This window comes from Cupressus sempervirens, chromosome 11, assembly GCF_028749045.1.
Source record: "Cupressus sempervirens isolate cs-2001-9-10 chromosome 11, ASM2874904v1, whole genome shotgun sequence".
Taxonomy (NCBI): domain Eukaryota; kingdom Viridiplantae; phylum Streptophyta; class Pinopsida; order Cupressales; family Cupressaceae; genus Cupressus; species Cupressus sempervirens.
Genome location: NC_143128.1, coordinates 184,215,167 through 184,240,464, shown reverse-complemented (window position 1 = coordinate 184,240,464; position 25,298 = coordinate 184,215,167). Strand labels below are relative to the sequence as shown.

The window sequence follows — 25,298 nt, the reverse complement described above, 5'->3', positions numbered from 1 at the left end:
TATTTATTCGTCATTTAGGAAACTCTCATTATTATCACAAACGACAGTTTTTTTGGACAAAATAGAAGAAACAAAAATAAATGTAAATCTAAAATCAATTAAAAAACACATAGTAAAGCCATCACATCTTGACTCAAAAGTAGAAGCATTTGGTTTTTCTGGATGACTTCCCTGTCCTAATCCTAATCCTAATCCAGTACCTTCCTCATCCATCTTTATTTAAAGGAGCGATATTGGATGGGAGGGATATTAACGTGAATAGTTTGCAATATGCTCTGTAGCATATGCCCTTCATGAATGAATAATAGAGATCGTTGGTGTAACAATACAGGAAATGTCGTGAGTATTTTCCTTCATTTGCTGCACATATTGGGTTGGCAATCCCTTCAAAGCTGCAAATATTTAGGCTGAAATTTTGAAAAACTTTGTCCTTAGGTATATTCTGATGGTAAGAGAATTCCTTGCACCTGGACTGGTTTGGCTAGAAACCTAATTAAGCGTCATATTCGAGGAATATGCATTTAGATTGATGAAAATAAGTAGCTTGAGGATTGAAAATTTGAGCGCGGTTGTTTGGATAATTAGAATTGAGATCGTCTGGTGATCTTAGAAGGCCAGCTTCAACAATTGAAGATTAGGGTTCTTGAAATTTTGAAGAAAACCGGGCAAAGAGATTTGAAAACATCGAAATCAACCCTAAGAAACTAGTTTTTTTTTGCATTTGGGGAGGTTGGGAAAACAAGATTGGCCTCTTTTGATCACTTGGGTAGGTTCATTTACAGAAAGTAGGGGTTGGATCATAGGAGTTTTGAAGAAGAGATATTTGGTTCCATGGAGCGAGGCAATTCCGTGTTTGAAAAACCTAAACCTAAGAGGATTAGCGAGATTTCAGATCATAAAAGCAAGCTTTGGGGGTTTCAGAGCTCCAACAATAGAGAGAATGGCGAGGAATTTGATGAGTTTACGGAGGAGGATGTATGGGGTATTGCTGAAACGGAGGCGAAACAATTGGGGGGTTGTTATGAAAATGAAAGCATGGGCAATGCAGTAGCCAGAAAGGGTAGTAAGGAGATGAACACGGGTGTTAGTTCAAGTAGAAGAATGAAAATTCCCAGAGGGGGATGGAATCATTATGATGAGAATGGCAGTAATCAAATAAAGTATCAGTCTGCTCCTGTGAATGTCCCTGATTGGTCTCAGATACTCAAGAGCGAGAGTTGCAAGCAAATGAATGAGGCAATGGATGATTATTGGAGTGATGACGACAATGGGGATAATGAGCAAAGGATCCCACCTCATGAGATTATTGCCAAGCAGCTTGCGAGGAGCCAACTAACTCCATTTTCAGTCCATGAAGGAGTTGGAAGGACTCTCAAAGGTAGAGATCTCAGCAGGGTTCGAAATGCGGTCTGGACAAGGACTGGGTTTTTTGGGTGAACAATTTTTTTGGCAATTTTGAATCAAGTCTTACCCTATGTATAGTTATATAGTTATAGAACTATTCAGGGACTTGGACAAGAATTCTGATCATGTAGGTTTTATAAATATTTATAAACGACCAGGATGTCTTCCAGTGAGAAAAGAAAATCTCCCACTCGATTCGAATCTTGGTCTATGAATGATTGTGAGAAAAATGTAGGAGCTTACAGTGAAATGCAGCAGATTTTGTAAGTGTAATTGATGTGAATGACTTTTGTGTTTGAGATCAATAAACATCTCTTTCAGATTCTCAAAAATACCTGATCTCTTTTGTCTCTGTATTGTACAATAAGAAATACTTGAATGGATTTGAAATAGAAGCCAACAAAGGCAATTTTTGTACTATTTCTTCCCACGAGTTCATACTTGTTCTTATCACAGATAATATACAAGTCTGAGTCCATCTATTGGGCACTTGAATGGATTTGAAATACAAGCCAACAAATGCAATTTTTATGCTATTTCTTCCAACGATTTCATACTTTGTTCTTATCACAGATAATGTATCTATGTATGAGTCCATCTATTGGGCGTTTGTTTTGCTCAAAAATTTATTTTTTTAATTTAAGCCTTAGTCCATATTGATATATATAATCCAGAGCTTTAAGAGCTTTAAGAAGCTATCTTTCTGAGATTAAGCTCTCTGAAAAGAGCTTTCGTACAGGAATTCACCAGCTTCAAAATACATTCATAATAATTTAACAAACATAACTCCCACAACTTTTCAATGCATATAACAGAAACTATACTTATTCGCCAATGTGGTTTAAGAGCCAACTGGTGAAGTGGAAGTCTGCAAAATGAATGGTCAACACATTGAATCTCGTCTATCCAGTGCCTTATTAGTCCTATAGTTTGTTCTCTTGCGACAAGAGGAAGACAGACTACCTGGTTGAACAAAATGTCATTCAAGTAGTACTCTGAGACATGCATATTTCTCTTGGAATTTGAGACTCATAGGCACAAGTTACTCCGATCAGATATGAGATATACCAATATTCTCAATCATGCACTACATTCTTTCTCCTTTAGATTCAAGATTGGAATCTTTACTTCAACTATTTGCATTCAAATCCTTCCTAACAGTTGATGTGATTTATAGCTATCTAAACTATCAGTCATCTTAATTTGGGTGCTATGGATTGGGCAATCATCTTAAAGTTTGGGCAATAATTCGAAGGATTATAAGTTATATATATATTATCAACACACAGCTTAGAACTTATAATGAGTAGAGAGTTCTCCGAGTACTGTGAACTTGAAAACAGTGAAGAATGTGAGCAGTCTTATTATACATTCCTCGAGTTACATCCTGAGTAAGATTTGGGATCATATTCTACAATTGATGATTGTGGAAAAATATTAGAGGACAAAAACCTCATTCCAAATAACTAGAAAGCAATATCAGAAAAGTGTGTCCTGGATCTTATCTTCTAATATGTAGTTCGTGTTTCCTAAAGCTATAAAAGCATTTGGCTATCAAAATATCCAATTTCAAACTGTAAGCTCTCTTGCAGAAAGATACAGGTCACTCTAAAATCCAAATTATTTCCATTATTCTTAGTTTCTATTTAATGCTGTTAACTTGGATTCTGGTATCAATACAAGAGAATTAAAGTTGGACTTTGTTTTCATGTACTGTTCTTCACGCTCAAGGTTTTATTTTCTCTCTCTGGAGACAATCAGATCGATCATCCTGTTGAAAGTACTTGTTTTCAGGTTCTATTGACCTCATTTGTGGCTATTAATGCCTTGCTCTCTTTCTTATACTCTTATGGAAGTTAAGTTCTTCAGAGTTGGAGCAGCTTGGCAGCTTGATATGTTCACTGAAAAGCCTCCTCCGGTCTTAGGTTGCAGTACCCTTGGAAGCTTTTCTGAATTGATTCGCCTTATACTTTTATTGCTGCCCTATTTCCCATGCACTTGGGGTTATTATATGTGCAGGAAAAAGGACTTTACATTTAAGTTCTTCTATCCATGTAATCTGTATGCAAGGTTGAATCATCCATGGTCTAATAGTGAGATGGAGATTGTGATGATGATTGATCCAAGGCTACTCTAAGGTCTATGGTACATTGCAATGTTTTTGTGTCTTGTAAACCAAAGGATGATGATTTCCTCAATTTATAATCAATCCCTTATCTAAATTAGTGATAATCATAGTTGCATTCCCTTCAATGCTTTCAAAACAAATGACATTTCATTTGTAGTGCATTTCCACATTCAAGGGCTGCTACACAGAAAATGTAGGTTCTCTAGTCCATTGTCCATACTCTGAAGATCCAGGCCTTGAAGGATGATATGCATCACTTTCCCCATTGAATAAAAGCTGGTTCACATATTTTGAATGAATACTCTGTCCGATCTATTCATCTCTTTCACATCAAGAATTTATTCTATGATACAATTCATCTAATCCATTTGTGAAAGAGACCCATGTGGCATCATGCCATACAGTTCATCTTATCCATCCAGAAAAGGACTATTTCATGTCAAAAATTTATTGTACACTTCATCTTATCCATCTGACAAATATATAAAGGACGTCTTTTGATTGAAAAAGACATTATCCAATAGGACAGTATCAGCTAACTTACAAAACCAGCAGCCAACTCATTGTTTTTGAAAGTATGTGAGTAAAAACAGGATAAGGAAGACTTTTATTTCAGCACAGCACATTTTCAATGTCAGAAAAGTTGTCAAAAACCAATGCAAATCATTCGTGAATGTCAAGTAGATATCATAAGATGGATAATGAGGTATGGTGTCTTGTCAGCTTGTATAACAAGTCCAGATTCCGTGATCACCTACCCCAAATGTTTTGATTTTATTGAATGAAGCGTACACAAGATGTTTTATTGGAAAAAATTCTGCCAAAACAATACGTGTCCAATATGGGACACTCTGACTGCTTCATTTGGTGAATTTATCGGGTTAGATAGAGAGTATGGCAGCCTATCTTCCAAAGCTTTTCTTCAATTTTTTTTAATATTGAAAAAGGTTAAGAGTACAATCAGATATAAAAGAGGGCAGCAAGAGCTGTAACACTAAAACGCCTGTCAAGGAAGGGAGCTGAGAACAATAAGTTTTCCTCTACATTTCTATCTGGACAGGAGGAACTTAAATAAAATAAAATAAAATACTGTCATTCTTGTAACTCAAAGTCATATGTGTTGTAATTTTTAACTAGGAAGTTTGGATTTTTAGTCTCGTACAAGTTTGGAAAGATTATTTGCCATGAGTTCAATGGCTAAGGCATAGGACTTATGAGCTCAAATGTCTTCTATGGATTTGAACTTTTGATGGCTACATCACTAACAAGGTATTCCTATCACAATACTATGTACGTGAAAACAAGTGATTCAAAGTAATAATTTGCATAATGTAATGCAATTTGATATAATTTGAATCGTTTAAGAAGATAATTGTACATTATGTATGGATTCTTGTCATAAGATATGTTTTATCTATTTTTGAAAAGATAGATTTTAATATAATTATATAATTTTATTCTAAGATGGATTCTTGTCATAAGATATGTTTTATCTATTTTTGAAAAGATAGATTTTAATATAATTATATAATTTTATTCTAAAATAATTAAAATATCAATTAAAATAAGTCTAATATATTTTTATTATTATTTATAATTTTATAAGAACATGTAAATAATAAAATAGTTTCAAAATTAATAAAAATTTATCTTTTATCTAATATTCCTCTATATATTAACACGTGTAGGCAAGAGCCTAGAACACAATGGTGGTTTTGGCTCCTAATTTAACAGTTTTGAAAATGACCAAAAAACTAGACGAATGCATCTAAGGCTAGCAAATTTCTATGACTGATACACTTGACTATAGTCTTGGGCCAACTATAAGGCATAACTCCTTTTTCACCTCAGGCTCTGCAAAACCTAGGCGGGTGAACCTCAGATCCAATTAATATGGTACTAGTGCAAAACATATTCCTGAATCTATTCAAAGCAGATAAAAGCCCTTATATCTCCTAATGACTCATGCAACAACACAGATCTACAGTAGCTAGATGCAAATCTATGAACTTCATAAGCTAAGTGAGGGCATCACATTTAGGTTCTTCAACATACAAGGGAAAGAACGTTTGATTAATAATGTTGAATTCAGCAAAACCTCAAATATGCAGCAGTAAGACCTAATGATCCTGAAACTGATCAATGCCTTAACCATTGGGCAAATCCATGAATCAGAAACACACATATGGATATCTGATACCTATTTGTATCTTTAGATATCTGGTCTATCTATTCAACTTCAAAATAGACATCAATGTTCAATTTAAACCTCATTCTTACATGATATCCCCGTCAGTAACCTCACAACCTTGTTGATTTCCTTGAAGCATTTATGTAGCCCTTTGAGTCACAGACAACAATGAAATAACATACAACCTTAAGGGACTGCAACTACAACCTAAGCTCTATGTCAAAGATTATAAAACATTGGAGATCATTGATGAAGGAGACAAGATTCAAGATGAAACTCAACCATCTGCTGATCTTTGTATTAATTTCCTTGAAATTATACATTCATATGCATGAAATGAAAACACAAAAAACGCCTAATAGATCCAAACTATCTGTATTATCCTTCCTAATGCTATTCATACAAGAGAGAGAAAGTGTTGAAAGAATGGTTTCACAATAAAACACTAGAACCCTGCTGGTATCACCCAAAGAAAACTGCCAACCCCTTCAAAGAATGAAAGATATAGGAGAAGATGAATTCCCGGATCTGATCTATGTCTGACATGTTTCCACTTGGAATTCAATCTTCTGTAACTGAATAACCTCTCTCTTCCTTCTCCTATTTTGATCTGATTTGGTTTCATCATTACTTGCAATTAATTTGAAAATATCCTCTGATGAATGATGAAAACCTTTTGAGTCACCAAAATCTGAAAACCCACTAAAAATGCTGGTGAAATTCGAGTTTTTACTGACTTAAAAGTGATTAAAATCGACCCAAACTACATTTCCACTACCTTTAAACCACATTCCAGTCATTTCCTTGTTAGAAAATCAGTTCTGAACTTCCTCACCTAAATACAGTTACAAACTAGAAACCTGAGAGAAATCCTTCTATAACTCGAACAGATGGCTTCCTATGCAAAAAAAAACTCCAGAATCAGAGAGTTCGTCTTCTCTTGATTTCGACGATATATACTACTGCTATGTTCGCCTCTTAGAAACCCCCAAAATATTAGTTTGAAAAATACTCCCCTGGTAGGGCTCTATGACTTGCAACTGAATTTTAAATTCTCAAAACATTTAAAATCTTCTAAAGTTCATACTTTAGACTTAATCTCCCTTTGAATTAAAAAATAATAATCTGAATGCACATTCATTTGAAAAAATTATAATTATATATATATATATATATATATATATATATATATTATGATTTCCAAATTTTCCCCTATCCTTTGAATTCGGGGTCAAACCCCTATTGACCAGATGCCATATGGCAGTGTTTGATTGGCCCGAACCCATGCATCATCTACCACGTCAGCGCCACTGGAGCTCGTTGCCATGTGGCGCATGCCCGCAATCTCGCTTTCCTTAAGTCCTGAGCACTTCAATCTTATAGGGATGCGCACGTCATCGGATCTACCACGTGGTAGCATCTTGTGAACCCATTTGAAACTGCCCCTTTGGTGCCACCTCATCGCACGCGAGACCTGCTTGCCACATGTTGAAATTTTGCATTCCTGCTTTGTTTAACCGACGAGCATCTTCTTCTTGCAGAATTGCACCATCCGCACGATCTTGACACATGGCACGATCTTGGCACATCTCTATTTTTGGTGCCATGTCAGCGCACTTGCATGTTCATTGGTTCAAAATCATGTTTTGAATGACCTGCTAACTGTCTTCCATGTCCAACGCACAAGGGGTCCACCTTGTGACTGACGGCTTCCAAAAGCCATTCATCTTGAGACACTACGCCTTTGAGTGTAGTTGTATTTAAAGATTTAAAAAGATCTTCCCACGAGTAATGTGGGATAAAGGTTTTAACCTCTTCCCATCTGCTTCCTTTATACAAGTCGTGGCTCCTTTTATAAGTATAGACGACTACTGTTGGGTGGCTTGAGCTTCTTTCTTTGTGTGGAGCTTTGTTGTAGCAAGAGCCTCTTAGCATGGGACAATATGTTCTATCCTATGTATTTGCCGGCTGCTCTGTTTTCAGACTTGGCGTGAACCTCCCTTGGATCTGCGTTAAGCTCATGTTCTTACTCTGCCCTACACTTTGACTTCTATGGTGCCTCCTACAATTGCGTGTGGTTCCCTTCTTTAATGATGTGTTTTTTATTGAGCCCATTTTCTTCCGAATGTGTTGGGTTTGCTCCCAACATCCCCTGCATTGACTTCTTTTGTTGTATATCCATGTGGGTTGCTCCCTCTCTATCGCTAACATGGAGTATCCTATTGGCATCTACTTCAGATAGTTGTGGCTTCTTGTTTTCATTGGTCTGAAGCTTCCTTCCTTGGTTTGTGGCTTGGGTTTGTGTTGATCTCCCCTGCGTCTTCAAAGTTTTTGACCACTGTTTTTCCTTCAACACCGTGGGTTGCCTTCCTTACATGATCTGTCGCCTTGGACACCTCCCTGCATTGAAGACTGCCTCCACTGCCAAGACGTGGTGTTCCAGACTTCAAAAGATGTTTGCTACTGAGTGTATCGGGTTCCTAATGCTTGGTGGCTCCTCTTTGACTTTCTTTTGATTGCGGCCTTCTTCATACCTTGTTGCTCATGCATTGAATATCCTATAATGATTTCGATAGCATTGTAGTAACTTGAACGCCCACTTAGTTTGAAAGTCCTCAAACTACACTATCACATGTGGCCAACGTGTAAAGACTGCTTCCATGAATTCATCAATAATTGATACAAACTCTTCTCCATCAAGCCTATGGATTGGCAACCCCAGATATATAAAGGATCTTCAAGAAGATTCTCATTGTTTGTACCATAGTCAATCATCACAGGAAGCACCCTTTGAGGATTTATGCTTGTAGGTACAACATATAGGTCCAATTTTCAAATTGCAATCCCGACTCCCTGCACTCCAAAATCTCCAAGCCTTAGGATTCTACTTCCATTTGTAACCACAATCATATCAACCTACTCTGTAGGCCAATTGTACACCATTGGCATCATTTCTCCTCGATTAGCAGCACTAAAATACATTCCTCTTGGACGTCAAAACAAGCCACTATAGTTCTGGCAGACTAACCCTACTGCAAGAGTATCAACTATCGATGCATATTCCTCAACGTTGTCAATCAAAACCTTGTAATACATTGACTCATTCTTGTCATGTAATCTATTGAGGATCCACCACTTAGCTAAAGCAGTAGTATCTTTTGGTCCATCTTTGTCAGTGTCTTTTAGTCTTTTCATATCAATCATGAAAGAGTCAATTTGTTCAATTATGACACTTTTGGCTGCCTCTATTTCGAGTGTTTATTTAATTTCAATAACATGGTTACTTTTGTGTTTCTTCCATCAATTCCTTCAATACCCATCATAGCTACAAGATTTGTGCCTTCAACTAATAGATTGTACTTTTCTTTCTCAATTGTGCGTTTCTTCCTTTGGCTCCCCAAGCACTTAATTTTTTTAAATAGGGACTCCATTAAGACTAAATCACCTTTGCAATTCAAAAATTCTTATGGCCCCTACTTGCATGAAAAGCCATATCTTGATCATAGGAGTCGGGTCACATGGTAGCCCAGCTAAAAAAAAATTGTTTTTAAGCGACTGACTTTTCAAATTGATTCAATGAGCATCTGGCATTGATTAAACTTGAATTCGAGCACTAATTGATCATTAAAACTCATTTCAAATTTTATCTACAAAGTGTGATTTTCTGCTAACAAGGCCTATTAGCTAGCTTTAAAAACTAACCCAAACAGATAACCGAGCTCTGAAATCAAACAAATTGATTCTCTGTCCTGCACACTTGCACCCTATCGAATCTCGTCTCATGAAGAATGCAGGGTCAAAAGATATTCACTGTCAAAGTTAACCTCTCAGAACTGCCTGCAAGAAAACATGTCAGAAAACACTAAATTGGATTCAGAATCGGCTTCAAAAACTAGGTAAGTTGACACTTGGGAAAACGAAAACTGGGGCATTGGTTCTTTGTCATGAGAACATTATAAATTTTCAATTTGGGCTCATGAGGAATAACAGGGCACAAATGTGAGATTAGTCAAAGTAGGCTACTTGGATTTTGCAAACTGAAAACATTGACACAAAACAATTTTTGCAAATGGAATTGACCTAGAAAAGTGTGCATACAGATTCATCAAGGCTTGCAAACTGACACACTTGTAGTATTTTCAGAGGACAACACATTGATACAATCCATTCAATCTCACTTATCATAGATCAAGAGATATAACATCATGAACAAAGCTTTCAACAAATTTGCATATGTTGACACCAGTAAAAAGTTAGAAATTGCATCTGGAATCACATTTGAAAACTGATCAAATGGATTCGTCATAAGCTGAAACTTGAAACATAACAAGTCTCTAGCGTTTGTAATGCAACACAATAGGAATTTCAACATTTTGGTCAACTAGTCAAAATTTATAACACGTCAAACAGGGCTTCCCAAAAATTTGCACAATTACACAAAAGCATGAAACACTAATTGACCAACTTTGAGGGATTCAAAACCTAATCAAACAAACTCGAAACGACTCAAAATCTGAAACATAGGTTCTTGGATATAGACACTAGATACTCCCAAAGTGGCAAGTCATAAAACATTTATGGGTGCGAGATATTCACTTGCAAACATAGCCTCCTATCATTGTTTGACACTCAGGTGAAAATGCAGATTTGGAACTAGCTCAAAACAAGACTTCACAAAATGGCTCAGAATGTCAATTTAACTTCATGGAACAAGTGGATGGGCTAAGTGGAAGGTGTTAGAAATATTAAACACCTCAGGGGCCTCAAAGGTACAACTAGGTACATACACATTTATGGGTGCTTATGGGGCTTGATTTGACTCAAAATTTCAAATAGATGCTCAAAATGAGAACTCAATTTTGAGCGTCAACAGGTGGATAGGGCCACAATAATGGTTCCCACTTTCCATCATGAAGAAATCAGCTGGAAAGTGGGAAAGTCATATTTAAGAGGCTTCAAATGAAGTCAAAACTTCTTTGAAGTCCCTCTACCAGGGGCTTCATTCGAAGCCCTAAAATTGGCTGGAAAAGTTTAAATTCGTCATTTTATCTTTTTTGTCTCATTGTTGCATGTATAAGTTGGTGGACCATGGGGCTTAGAGAAAAGTCTGTGACATCATAGCTTGCATCAGTGTCTTTGTCTACCATTTTTTACCTCTTTGGAGCATTCAAGTATGTATTTGCTTCATTTTTGTGTTGTTTATGAATATTTAATTATTTTTAATGAATATTTAGTTAATTTTAATGAATGTTTAGTTAATTTTAATGAAAGTTTAGTTATTTTTCAATGTATCTTAATTAGTTTTATGTTTAGAAGTTGTTGTAGTTAGTTTTATGTACATAGATTTGTACTTTTTTATTATGTTGGATTCTTTTTAACACTACTATAGTTAGAAAATATTGAAAAAAAAGAGAGTTAAAAACTATAGTTGGAAAAAATAATAGGTTTAGAAAATGAAATACTCTAGGACTGTAACATAGAAAACAAAAAAAACAAATCTAGTACTAGGTGGATAGAAAACAGAAAATAATTTAACTCTCTCTCTCTCTCTCTCTCCCTCCCTCCCTCCTTACTCTCTCTAAGCTCCCCTCTCTCTCTTTTCTCACTCTCCTCACTCTCTCTCTCCTCATTCTCTCTCTCTCTCTCTCTCTCTCTCCTCACTTCTCACTCCTCATGTTCTCTCTCTTCACTTTCTCTCTCCTCTCACTCTCTCTCCACTTTCTCTCTCCTCACACTAGATCTCTCCTCTCACTTTCTCTCTCCTTGCCATCTCTTTGGTTTCTCTCTCTTTTCCTCACTCTCCCTAATTTCTCTCTCCTCTCTCTCTATCTCTCTCCTCTCACTCTCTCTAAACTTTCTCTCTCCTCACTCTCTCTCAACTCATCTTTTTTTGTCCTCACTTTCTTTCAGCTCACTTTCTCTGTCCTCACTAACTCTCCTCACTTTCTCTCTCCTCTCACTTTCTCTGTCCTCACTCTCTCCTTAGTTTCTCTCTCCTCTCACTCTCTCTTCTCTCACTCTCTCTCCACTTTCTCTCTCTTCTCTCATTCTCTCCTCTCACTTTCTCTCTCCTCACTCTCTCCTCACTATCTCTTTTCTCACTCTCTCTCCTCTCACTTTCTCTCTCCTCACACTCTTTCCTCACTTTCTCTCTCCTTACAATCTCTCTCCTCTCACTTTCACTCTCCTCACTCTCTCTCCTCACTATCTCTCTCTCATTTTTGCTCTCCTCACTCTCTTAGTTTCTCTCTCCTCTCACTCTCTTCTCACTCTCTCTCTCTCTCTCCTCACTCTCTCCTCTCACTCTCTCTCCACTTTCTCTTTCATCATTATCTCTCTCCTCTCACTCTCTCTCCTCACTCTCTCCTCTCCCTCTCTCTCTCTCTCTCTCCCCCCTCTCACTCTACTCTCTTTCTCTCTCTCCGTACACTCTCTCTCCTCACTTTCTCTCTCCTCTCACTTTCTTTCTCCTCTCTCTCTCTCTCTCCACTTTCTCTCTCCCCACACTCTTCTTAGTTTCTCTCTCTCCTCACTCTCTCTCCTATTTACACCTAATCTAACCTATTAACCCCTAATAAGACATAGATTAAGATGTAATATGACTTATGTGCCCTTAATAGGATAGGTCTTAGGGCCTAATAGGAGCTCTTAATTTAAATAACATAGGCCTAATAGTCCACCTCTTAAGTTGTATTAGGACAGGTTTTAGCATTTAATAGGGCCTAGTTAACATTTAATTTGCACATGTTACCCATGTAGATGGCATCACATGATAGAGATTAGGGTCAGGGATAGGATCATGGTCACCCTCAGGATCAGGGACATGGACATGATCGTGAGCAGCCTCAAGGTCAAGGACAAGATCATGGGCATGGACATGGTCAAAGGCAAGGAGAGGGACAGGGGCAAGGATAGGGAGTGTGTGTTCATCCTCACACTCCCAATATGGACACTATATTCCATTTTGTGTCTATGGAGATGGCACAACTCAAAGAATTAATTGATAGATCTATTGATCATTTATATATAGGTATTTGTGAGTAGTGTAACGCCCTGCCATGTGACCCAAAAGAAGTTAACCTAAAGTTTTACTAATTTTGTCAAACATTTTTTTTTTAAAGTTAAAGATAATAACTTAACAACAATAGTTGTAACATGGTGGACGCAATTATCATTCACATAAACACATACCATAAAACAAATTACAATTCTTAAGGGTCCCATGACGTTGAATCACATTTAAGTTTAATCAATAATAAATCTAATATATAATAAATCCACTTCAAATAATAATATACCAATATGAATCCATTTGAATAATATACAATTATATATGATGTCACTTCGCAATAAACAAAATGCACAATCATCCATTGTACAAGTCACAAGGTATGAAAGGCTGAAATAATATACATTATGAAATAAATTACATCATCTCTTAAGATCTTATGAAATCAAATATGATACAATAGTACAACCATCTGTCATAGAATTACAAGAACAGATAGAAAGGAATATCTGGACAAACACATCCAGCAACGACATCTGACGGTCAGATCTCAATGATATAAGAAAAAGCACTACCACCCGACCTCGTGGAACCCAAAAAGGTCCACTCCTACCGCCTTGAGGAGATAGTCTCAAGTCCCAAATAGGATAACAAACTCAACAATCAAATCCAACATCTAGGTTCAAGGAATCACCTAAAAGAAATCTAACTCAAAGGTACCAAGACACAAGTACCAACTAATCCTAGAGGCAACACATACATGTAGGAAATCTACTATGCAAGTGGGCTAGTGTCATCGCACGAATCAACGCTAGGGTTTCCTGGCTAGTCTTTTAATCCTTTGGCCCCTTAGTGACTCTATGTGGCTCTAGTATCCTTTCGTACTAGCAAAGCATACTAACGAGTCAACTCTAATGTTACCTGACTAGTCTTTTAATCCTCTGGCCCCTTAGTGACTTTCTGTGGTACCAAATTCTTATTAATTCATTTTAAACCCATTTAATGAAATGTTATCACTTTTTAAATAACCTACAATGAGTTACTTGTGAGCCTCTTTAGGGCCTCGACCTCCATTGCAAGCCACTTCCCAACATGACATACAAATAACCTACCCTAAGCTTAGTAAAATCAAAAGATCATAAAAGACCACATACTATACATCAATTCTTAAACAAGCAATTGACAAGTACCAAAAATCAATGAATATAATCATAGATTCCTCCAAAATGATCATCCTAATAGGACTGATCCCAAAATCAAGTATATATAAAGCAACCCATGTCATAACATGACATCACCAAGAACAAATCATACAAACACCTCAGTCTTATACAAGCGACTAGAAAGAAATCCAAAAACAATTGATCGAAGACTCAAAGGTTATATTAGATGGGTCACACCATTCACCTAAGTTTCACACAAGAACGCTGGAAAGCAGTAAAAATCAATGCATCAAAACATCTCATAGAGCATACCAGACACATTACCGTGGTTGAGTATAAAAGATCAAAATCAAAACATCATCATGACATCACAAAATAAAACTCCTGAGCCTCTGGTAAACATCTTGACTAGCCAAAGCTAAGTCAAACTCGAAAACCCCAACACCAATAAATCACACGTCACATAAAGCACATACAAAAGTGAATTTCATAATTCATTATGTTTTGAAAACCCTAAAGTTCAATATTTACTAAAGGTTTTTAGATTAAATCACAAAAAAATTCTATAATGGAAATCAATTTTCTCAAACAAGAGTTTCAACTCAGAGAACTTCTAAAACCAAAAACACAACAGACACACAGAAGACAGGAATTTGAAGAATGAGCAACTATTGCACAAACCTACAAGTTCCTACCTAGATCTGATGCTAAAAAAATGAACGCACAAACACGCAAAAATCTTCCTTTTCCTTCGAAAACCCTCTTTCGAAAATTTGCTTCTCCAAACCTGTGTATCTAGAAATGAGCTCTAATTTCCTTAATAAAGAGTTTTCCCCAAATCAAGCGTTTGGTCATGCAATCATGTGAAAACTCTATCTTTAATTACTATATTTTAATTATCATGCACGCACTTTATGCAATTTAATTAAAATAAACTTTATTAAATTAAAGCTTTCTCTCCCTTATTAAATCATACGACATTTTTAATATAATATTTATTAATTAAACTAATAATATTCTATAGAGTTTATTAAAAATAAAACTATTAAATAAATAATTATTAAATTAAAAAATATAAATACGCCTAAATTAGAACTTTAATCAAATCTTTTAAATTTAATTCTTTCATGCACATTTAAAGAATTTTTTAATGACAATATTCTTTTATATTTTCTTTTCCTCCGCTTATTAATTAGTGTAAACGCTATTTATAGCATAGTTTATTATTTAAATTAATAAGAATAATTAAAACTCATTATTTAAATGCAACTCTAATTTAATAATTATTAATTAAATAAACATAATAAAACAATATTAAATCTTTAATCTTTTAATTCTATTTCTATCCAACTTCTTAAATTAGACTTTTAGAATAAATATTTTAAATTGAAGTACATATTTAATTAATTTTTAATTAATTAAATAAAATCATATTCTAATCTAGGCAAGAGCCTACAACACAATGGTAAATTGGGAGCCTTTTATTTGGGAGGTCTTGGGTTCAAACCTACTTGAATTAAATAAATAATTAATCAAATAACATAAAAATTAATCTTGGCTTTGGCCTCTTACCTATAAAAAAAACCAAAACGAAAAATAATCATTTTCTAATCTTTCTTTAACCAATTTTCTAAATTTAGACTTCTAAAATTAGACCTCTAAATTTAGATCTCTAATTTAGACTTTTTATTTAAAGTATAAATTTAGTTAGTTATTAATTAATCAAATATTAACATATTTTTTTTTTAATCAAATAATATTTATTACTCAACTAATAATATTATTTAGAGTTTATTATTAAAATAAAACTCTTAAATAATTATTATTAAATTAAATAAATATAAATATCCTAAAATAAGAACTTTAGTTTAATCTTTTAAATTTAATTGTTTTATTTAATTATTTTTTCAATTAATTAAATGTAATTAAATATTGAATTTTTTATATACAATTTTCATGCAACAAATTTAAACAATTTAAATTAAATATCTTTATTAAATTAATTTTCTTTCTCACTTTAATTAATCATAAGACATTTTTTAATATCATATTTATTAATTTACCTAATGATATTATTTAAGGTTTATTAATTAAAATAAAACTCCTAACAAAATTATTATTACATTAAATAATTATAAATATGCTAAAATTAGAACTATAACTTTATTTTTAAATTTTATTCATTTATTTAAGTAATTCACGAGACATTTTTAATAATATATTTATTAACTTAATTAATAACATTATTTAGAGTTTATTATTAAAATAAAACTCCTAAATAATAATTATTAAATTAAATAAATATAAATACGTCAAAGTAGAACTTTAATAAAATCTTTAAATTTAATTCTTTTATTTAATTAATTTCTCAATTAATTAAATATAATTAAATATCAAATTTCTTTATAAAATTTCCATTAAATTAAATCATTAAATTATCTTTTAATTTAATTTAATTATAACAAAAAATTACCACATACCCACAAAACTAATAATGACAACTCAACTGAAGACAAGGACAAAAATCAAATTCCAGGGTTAAAATCACAAATTCACGTCACTTGACGAATTCAGATAGGTAAACTAACTCAGATACTTGTCCTACTTTCTAGGACAATTGGCTTAGGTTAGGATTTGGACTCAAGAGTTATCTCATCACCTATACCATTGAAATACTACGATAGGGTACGTTCATCCTAGCAATTTGGGGAAGTTGATACCCAGTACCTGCAATTTGCATAAAATCCACAAATGTACAAACACAATATTCTAAACTAAACAAGCAATGGCAGGAAGTGGTTCATCGTGTAGATCCCAACTAGCAAGTGACTACAACTCGCTTCTTCAACCACATTAGAAACATCAAACATAAAGAAAACATACATGCACACCATACACATGCAAGTATGGGGTAAGTATCCATAGAATCCACATAAAAATCATTCATCTAACTAACATCATTAAATAACTAAAAGTCACTAAATGAACATATATATCATCATTGAAACAACCATGAAATAACTGGAATAACTAGTACTAAAGTAACTCAACACATATATTAACTAAATATGAAATACAATTAATCAATTATGGTAATCAACCACTGCTAATCATAAAGCATGATTAGGAAACTGCCCTAAAAGAATTTGGTACTACAACAAAAAAGTTGAGTAGGGGTAGGCGTTACAAGTAGATTTATCTGTGTCTTTGAGATCTTGCTAATAGACTTAGATCATAGACTACATTCACACCGTAGTCTTTTTACAGAGCTTAGAGCAGAGGTCTTGGGTGATATGTCCTTAGCCCAGGTTTAGAGTGTGTTTCCTAAGGAGATTATCAAACGAGAGGTATTCTTATATTATGAGGTTTAGGCCCAGGTGAAGGGATATCAAGTTATGAGATGCATTATTCCATAGATTGCATGCATGATATACCCTCAATTTCTTGCAACACATGGTCGTTATCCCAATAATGACCAAATACCATTATATTTTGCCTCGTAGTTGTACGTAGAGGTCTTTTTGGGGCACAACGTCAACTATTTAAATCTCTTGAGATATTATGGTCATGGATGTGGCAGAGTTGTAGATTGTAATGAATATCATCCAGCTGGTTGACCTTGACAGTTGGTGGGTCAAAAGACTCTAATTGTGACCCCAATGATGGTTGCTACTGTAGATAGAGTTGTTATTGCTTCTTAGAGGGAAGAAATTGATAGGATAAGATACTTGGAGCTATAGCTAGTAGCATTACATCTGACACTTTGGGTAGATATATTATGAGTAGACCCAGTCGACTGAGATAATCTTTAGAGGCATCATCGAATACTGCATCTACCATGTTGAGTGATGATGTTTATAGAGCTACACATCTTCCTACTCTAGGAGATATACATGGCCTTAGTGGGGAGCATAGACATATGGATAATGCATTATATTTTTTAGATGATATATTATAGGCATATTCATTACTTGCTAATATTCAGAGGATACCTATTGAAGTTGATGAAAGATCAACCCCACAGCTCCCAAGAATCATCTACATGCAAACACTTGTCATAGAAAGAGAGAAGAAAAAGCTATGGAGGTTGAAATTGTCATATCCATAGATGAGACATTCTTGATGAGAAAAAAAGAGTTTTCTATTATAAAAAATGAATTAATAATTTACAAAGAGATCAATCCTTATAAAAGGAGATCAAAACCCTAACAAGAATCTAACCTAGGTTGCATAATAATAATTAATAAAAGAATTAATTATTATATGCCTAAAGTTTAGCTTAAGTAAACTAGAAATAATAAGTGACTTAATAATTAAATCAATATGATTTAATTAATAATAAAATACTTTATTAATCTAACACCCCTCTTAAGATAAACTTAGGGAGTAGCTAGAAACCTAGAAACTACTATCGAAAGGAAATTTGGGTCCCAGCAACAAGGCTTGGTGAGGTACCCAATCACAACCAAATCTCTATGAAATAGAGAAATAGAGAAAACTACATGGGAAAAACCCTACTCCAAAAATAGATGGAACGAATGTTCCAGAAAATAGAAACAAAAGGATGATCATGAAGAACACAACTAAAGCATGAAGTTGCAAACACTGTCAAACTGTTGATCTGAAGAAACTCCACTATATAGAACATGACCAGGTAGAGAAGACTAAGTCTGAAGAGCTGATCAATCGAAGATGGAAGGTATCTTCATGGCCTCCAAAAAAAGGAATGAAAGAATGTCTATATGGGAAATGATCCATCTCATTGAAACACATAGGTATCCAACCACTGCAATCGTCTAGTATATAGGATCAAATACTAAATACATAGCTCACTCAACCAAACCAAGAAAGCAATAGAACCAACATAAACCCCCTATAATTTTGAGAGGTAAGACATGAACACTAGAACTAAATGCAATATCTCGTGCAGAAAGAACTAGGAACATCAAGAGTGCAAAAGAAGTACAATTACCTATAATGGCATGTGTCATTGACACATCATGAGGCTAATGTCGTGGAAGGAAAACTCACTTGACAAAATAAGATGGAAAATATGGCCAACATGAAACCCCTCAAGGAACTTTATAATGTAGTGTGAGTACAACAAAATACAACGATGTGCAAGATCCCAAAATGCAATAAAGTGACACTTTATCTCAGTGTGTTTGCAAAAATACTACAAAAGGATGTCAACAAAGATCACAAGAGACACAAGGCTAATACAATAGATAGTACAACCCATGAAAAATCATTTTAAAAAATATAATCAATCCTTAGACTTGAAACAACCAAGATATCCATCATAATGCGGAAAAACAAAAAATTGAATGGGATGTGCCTGAAGTAGAATATGGAAAATAGAATGTCTCAAAACATGTCTCTCGAAGTGCAAAATAGAACTCCTAACTTTGATAGACAAGATAGGCCAACAAACAACATCAAAAATTCAAATAAATTACACCATCACGACGAGCTCATAATCAACTTTTCAACAATATCTCATTTACGAAAAAAATATAGTTTGGATGAGCAAGCTATGGCCAAAAAACTACATTTAGGTCCAAAAAAGTGCTGGAAAAGCAAAAAAAGTTGTCTCAAGATCTGTGCTAGAATGCCTCAAAAAATGTGCACACAACACCATAAATTGCATTGGGATGCATGTCAGTTATGTACCAAAAATATCTCGATTTACATGATAAAAAAATATCAATTTGTGTGACCAAAAATCTCAATTTGCATGCCAAAAATCTTGATTTGCATGCAAAATCACAAAAACACCACCTCGGGAAATGTACCAAAAAATCTCAATTTGCATGCCAAATTCAAGAAAATTGCTACCTCGAGAAATGTGCCAAAATTATTGATGTTTAAAACAAAAAATCTCAATTTGTGTGCCAAAATTTTTTGAAAATCATTGCCTCAAGAAACATGCAAAAAAATAGAAAATCACTGCCTTGGGAAACATGCCCAATCTAGAAGCAAAAATTTTTAGCCTCAAATTCCAACTATGTCCAAATTGGTCAAATTTTATATGAAAATAAGAGTTTTTGGGTGCTCTCAGCTCAACAACAATGTTCGTTTGGTCTCAAAGTGATCCAAAAATTAGTGAACCCCCAAATTCAATACAAAATAACTGTGAAAAATGAAACCCTCTGAAAGAAAAAGCACAGATCTGAAAGACAAGCCAAAATTCTCATAAAAAGATTAGGGGCATGAAGATCTAGAGCTTTGATACCATGTTGAAGTTGATGAAAGATTAACCCCACAGCTCCCAAGAATTATCTACATGCAAACACCTGTCACAGAAAGAGAGAAGCAAAAGCTATGTAGGTTGAAATTGCCATATCCATAGATGAGACAGTCTTGATAAGAATAAAAGAGATTGTTATTATCAAAAATGAATTAATAACTTACAAATAGATCAATCCTTATAAAAGGAAATCAAAACACTAACAAGAATCTAACCTAGGTTGCATAATAATGATTAATAAAAGAATTAATTATTATATGCCTAAAGTTTAGCTTAAGTAAACTAGAGATAATAAGTGACTTAATAATTAAATAAATATGATTTAATTAATTAGAAAATAATTTATTACTCTAACAATACCTTTACAAGATGTTGCAAATAGGATTAGAGATACACAATGGGGTGCATAGGACTTTGGTGATCAACACTTAGCATAGCACTCGACACATGTGTCAGCTCAGCACCCATCACAACACTTAGATGCACAACACTCTACTACAACTCTAGTTGAGGGGATACAAGTTGCAGATATTACTATTACTACTGATAGACTAGACATTCTTGAGGAGCAGTTGTGAGAGTTGAGTCAGATTGAGGTTGGCACTTGGATGGGATCATATATGGAGATGATATTTGGTCATAATATCACTAACTCTACACCACTTCCATCTCAGTTGGTTACCCCTTTGCACTCTTCATTATTATAGAGGATTGACACAATTGGAGATGTAGTTTCTATTGATGACACTACAACGTGTGTCATGGATGACCCTCTTGCTCTTGAGACCTAGGTGCCTCTTTTAAATTTTGTTTTTGTACAAGAGTTCAATTCTATACAAAAGTATATATACATGTACTTATATTTGTGAACAAATAATATTTCTCTAGACATAGGTAACCAAACCTAGTTCTTCTAGTGTGGGATCCGATCGTGGAGGGAGGAGAGACATTATTGATATGACACATACTACTGGTGGGAGTACATATATGATGGATATGATACCCACTACTGCTCAAGTGAAATTTAAATTTACAATTTTAAATTAATTTAATTTTCACACACACACACACACACAGACACACACACATGCACGTATGTATGTCTAATAAATTGTTATATACTAAATTTGCAAGGGTCGGTTGATATTTCACAAGTACATGATGCTCATTAGTCTCACTGAGAGGGTCGGTTTGTTTGTATGTGCCTGGATGACTCTCTAGTTTAGGATGTATGCACAATATGTTTAGCTTATCATCTATCTTTTGAGAGAGGCATATGCACATGTTTATGGTTTGACATTTATATATGTATTAACATGTATGTATGTGTTTTGGTCCATTTATGATACATGACATATTTATACGATTCATATGATTATACATTTTATATATGTTTCTAGTTTCTGCTCCATGTGTTATATCTCCATAGTTTATGATTCGACATGTGATCTAGATCTATATGTTTCTAGTTTATGATTACATGTCATTGATAAACATTTACAATCTTGATTGAATTACATAGTTTAGATATTATTTAAATGTGATTGATTACTTGTGCAGTCTTGATTCAACTTAGGTTATTCAATATGTTATAACTTGCACATGATTAATGAAACATGAACATGCACATACACATATAAGTCCTAAATATTAAATAAGTACATATAATACACATGAATTTAAATAGGACAAAACATGAGCCAACCTTGGGAAATAGTGAAGAGTCAACTCAAAAATGCTTGGCAAGTTAACTAAAAAAAAAATTGGCTTATGGAAAAAGTATGGTGTTTTCCTAATCAGTCACCACAAATCAAAAAAATGAGCCATAACTTCATCTTGAATCAAGAACTCTAGTGCAGGAGCCTAACAAATTTATATTTATTACCTTTAGACATTTCCATTGATTCAATTACATGGAATATCACATAAAAACATATGGAATTACATTAAATAATTAAAATATTTCTAGGGATCATCTCCAATATCTTTAAGACTAGGTGCTCCTACTCCAGACTCCTTATGCCTCATTTTCTCATTTTCCTTAGACTTGTACTATATATTCATTTTAGTAATGTGTTTCCTCACTTCCTCATGAAATTTCCGCAACTATTCTGAAAAATGTTCATCTTTGGCACTCATTTTCTCCCATTTGTCCAACTTCCTTATTTTAGAAGTATTTATGGGACTACTTCCATATATTATTATCAAATACAATATTCTAAAACTCATCCAACAAATCTATAGGTAAATCTTCCACTTTCTCTTTACCATCTTTTAGAACTAAAGAAAAACACATGTTCATGGCTCATACCTTCTAGGAACTTCCTTTCATCAACTAAACATATTTTTCCATTGTACTAGGTATAATTTCTTCTTCTTCATTCTATGACCTTTTGTCAAACTCCACCCTTGTCAGAGAATAGGTGTTTGTATACCTATCATGTATTTCATGAAAATCAAACTATCAGGACATTTCCAACAATAAATGACCAACATCCATAGCATATTATCATAGAACCTCATCATGATAGTTTCCAATCTTAAACTTTAGCAAACATTGTTCATTAACCAAGGCCTTATGATCGATTTGCAACTAAACAATCCAATAGGGATTTGGATGCCTTTGTTTGTATAAATTTAATTCTTAGCCATTTCCTCATAAAAAATATTATATGTGCTACCATTATCAATCATGACATTGCATAATTTACCATTACATTTGCAAGTGGTGTCAGACACATTCTTCATTTTTTTGGGTTCATTCTCATCACTCAACAATGATCTTCTAGTAACCAAGACTTCTCCTCTTTTAGCATTTTCTAAATGTGATGATTTAGAATATTCATCTGTACATTCAACTCATGCATTTACCTCAAGTATTTTGTTGGTTCTCCCTTTATGTTGAGGACACTCATAAGCTCTATGTGACCCTTCTTCTCCATAATGGAAACATGTCCCACAAAACCCTCCTCTTCCTAGTGCTTGACCATTTTTTCTTCCTCTTTGATCCCTATTATTTTGATCATGGGAATGGTTGAAAGTATTTCCCCTCAAATTCTTGCTTCTATTGGCCTTATTATTCCTTTTATGGTTTTCATTTTGGCCTCCATAAGACTATATGTTGGATCTTCCATGATGACCTTGTCTACCTTACTTTATTTCAAAATTCTTGTTCAAATTGTCTTCCATCTTTAAGGAAAATTATTATTCCTCTTAAATATTACTCATTCTAACAATATTCAACTCCTCATGAATACTTGGCCTTAACCCATTAAAGTAATAGGCAACTTTCTCCTTGTCAGCTTCCACATGGCTTGTTCTGACGAGGACTCAATTTTACTCTTTTGTATACTCCTAGATAGATCTTCTTGCTTGAAACCTTCATTTTCTTCAATAGATTGAGCTCATCATGGGAAAGAATGAATTATTTCTTCAATCTATCCATCATTTGATCCCATTTTTTTTTTTTCATTTCCCTTTCTATTTTTCTCTAACTTAATCTCCTATCACCAATTTTTTGCACTACCCTTTAGCATGGCCTTCACAAATTTAACCCTCTTGGGATCTTTGATATCTTCACACTCAAAATATAATTCCAATTCATTGATGTAGTCAATTATTTCATCTAGTTTAATATTGTTAGAAAGTAAAGTCTACCAAGATAACTAAGAGGGGGAGGGGGTGAATCAATTATGCAATCAAAACAACTCTCAATATCCTTATTAATTCCAAACCATGTAAATAATAGATACAACAACCATAGAAAGATCATCATACATAATTTTTGGAATTCTTTAGAATAACTTGTGGGGGGGGGGAGGGTGTGAATTAGTTATCCAAGGTCTAGATGTACAAATAAAACTTTTCACAGCTTAGTGAACCCATATCCATTAAACATATTTAGCATGCATGCATCCATTAGATCATACATTCACTTAAACATGTAGGTTACTATCAAATCAACTTTGCAAAAATGTAAGCATGAAACATAATAGATTCAATAACACATTTGACACATTGATTTTACGTGGAAACCCAATTTGGGAAAAACCACCAGTAACATGTTACTTATGCTCACTCTTCTGAAGTGATGCCTTGTGAAAGGCCAACCCTATTAAAGGTTACAATACACACCATTAAATGTGACCTAGTTAGAGGATTTCAATCACCCTGTTAGGAGTGAGCCTTGTTAGAGGACTTTAGATCATTCACTTGGAATTTCACCCAATTAAAGGATTTACAGATGACTGTTAGGTCAACCTTAATCCAAAGGATTTACCCTAGATTGGTACAATGATTAGAAAGCAATAGTAAGGCTTGATTTGATAACAACTTGCAACTCACTTGTAGATTACATATCTTTGTTTCAGTCCTCCATTTAGCTTGGCTTTCACACACTTTAGCTTTGATAGCTTGTTCACACTTTAAGCATCCATACCCTTAAATCTCTCTACTTTGCATTGCTTTCCAATAGCAGTCTCTTATGTTTGGTCTCTGATGAAACAATACCCTAGACTCCTTGTCTTCCTTAGGTTCTTGCACATGACAACCTTTGTTTTTGACTAGCCATCTCTATAAATAGAAAATTAAGAATTTTTTATGTTCAACCTCTATTGTCCATTTTAGGGTTAGGTAGGATTAGGTAGGATTAGGTAGGATTCAATGAATCTACCCATCTTTTCATTTTATTCCCTTATAGAAACTTCTCCTTCAATCCTCTTTGAATTTTCCTCAAAATGGTTTACCATGAATTTTGTGCCACCAACTCATCATAGTTATCTTTTGCATGCTTCACAAAATTCAAGAAAATAGAATAGTTGGCTCAAATTCGTCAAATCCATGATTTAACATGAATATTGGCACTTAACATCAATATGTTGTCACTTGGCTTCCATACTATTCTTCCACTCGTCATCAACTAGATCACTCAGCAAACACTAAAGTTTATTGGTGCTCGACATCAACTAAACTTTACTCGGCTTACATTGTATTACTTGACATATACTGAAATTGTGACTTTTCTTAGCTCCAACTGATTTTTCGCTCGGCTTGCACTAGCTTTTCCTGGCACCTACCTGTCCACTCGGTCAAGCTTAGGAAACTCAATTCTTCTAGAATTTGTTAGTGTATCCAACCTATACAACCTTAAGTAG

The 25,298-nt window shown here is 34.2% G+C and overlaps 1 protein-coding gene across 1 annotated transcript; it reads left to right on the top strand.

The window, feature by feature from the left end:
- Positions 1 to 206: 206 nt before the first annotated feature.
- Positions 207 to 1,824, top strand: LOC149528812 (protein S40-5-like). Its single transcript, XM_089810801.1, has one exon. The coding sequence runs from the start codon at positions 832 to 834 to the stop codon at positions 1,435 to 1,437; it is 606 nt and encodes a 201-aa protein (XP_089666927.1). The 5' UTR covers positions 207 to 831; the 3' UTR covers positions 1,438 to 1,824.
- The last annotated feature ends 23,474 nt before the right edge of the window (positions 1,825 to 25,298 follow it).

Bases quoted from the DNA above. Each gene is read 5' to 3' on its own strand.
- LOC149528812 (XM_089810801.1), top strand. From the start codon at position 832: ATGGAGCGAGGCAATTCCGTGTTTGAAAAACCTAAACCTAAGAGGATT.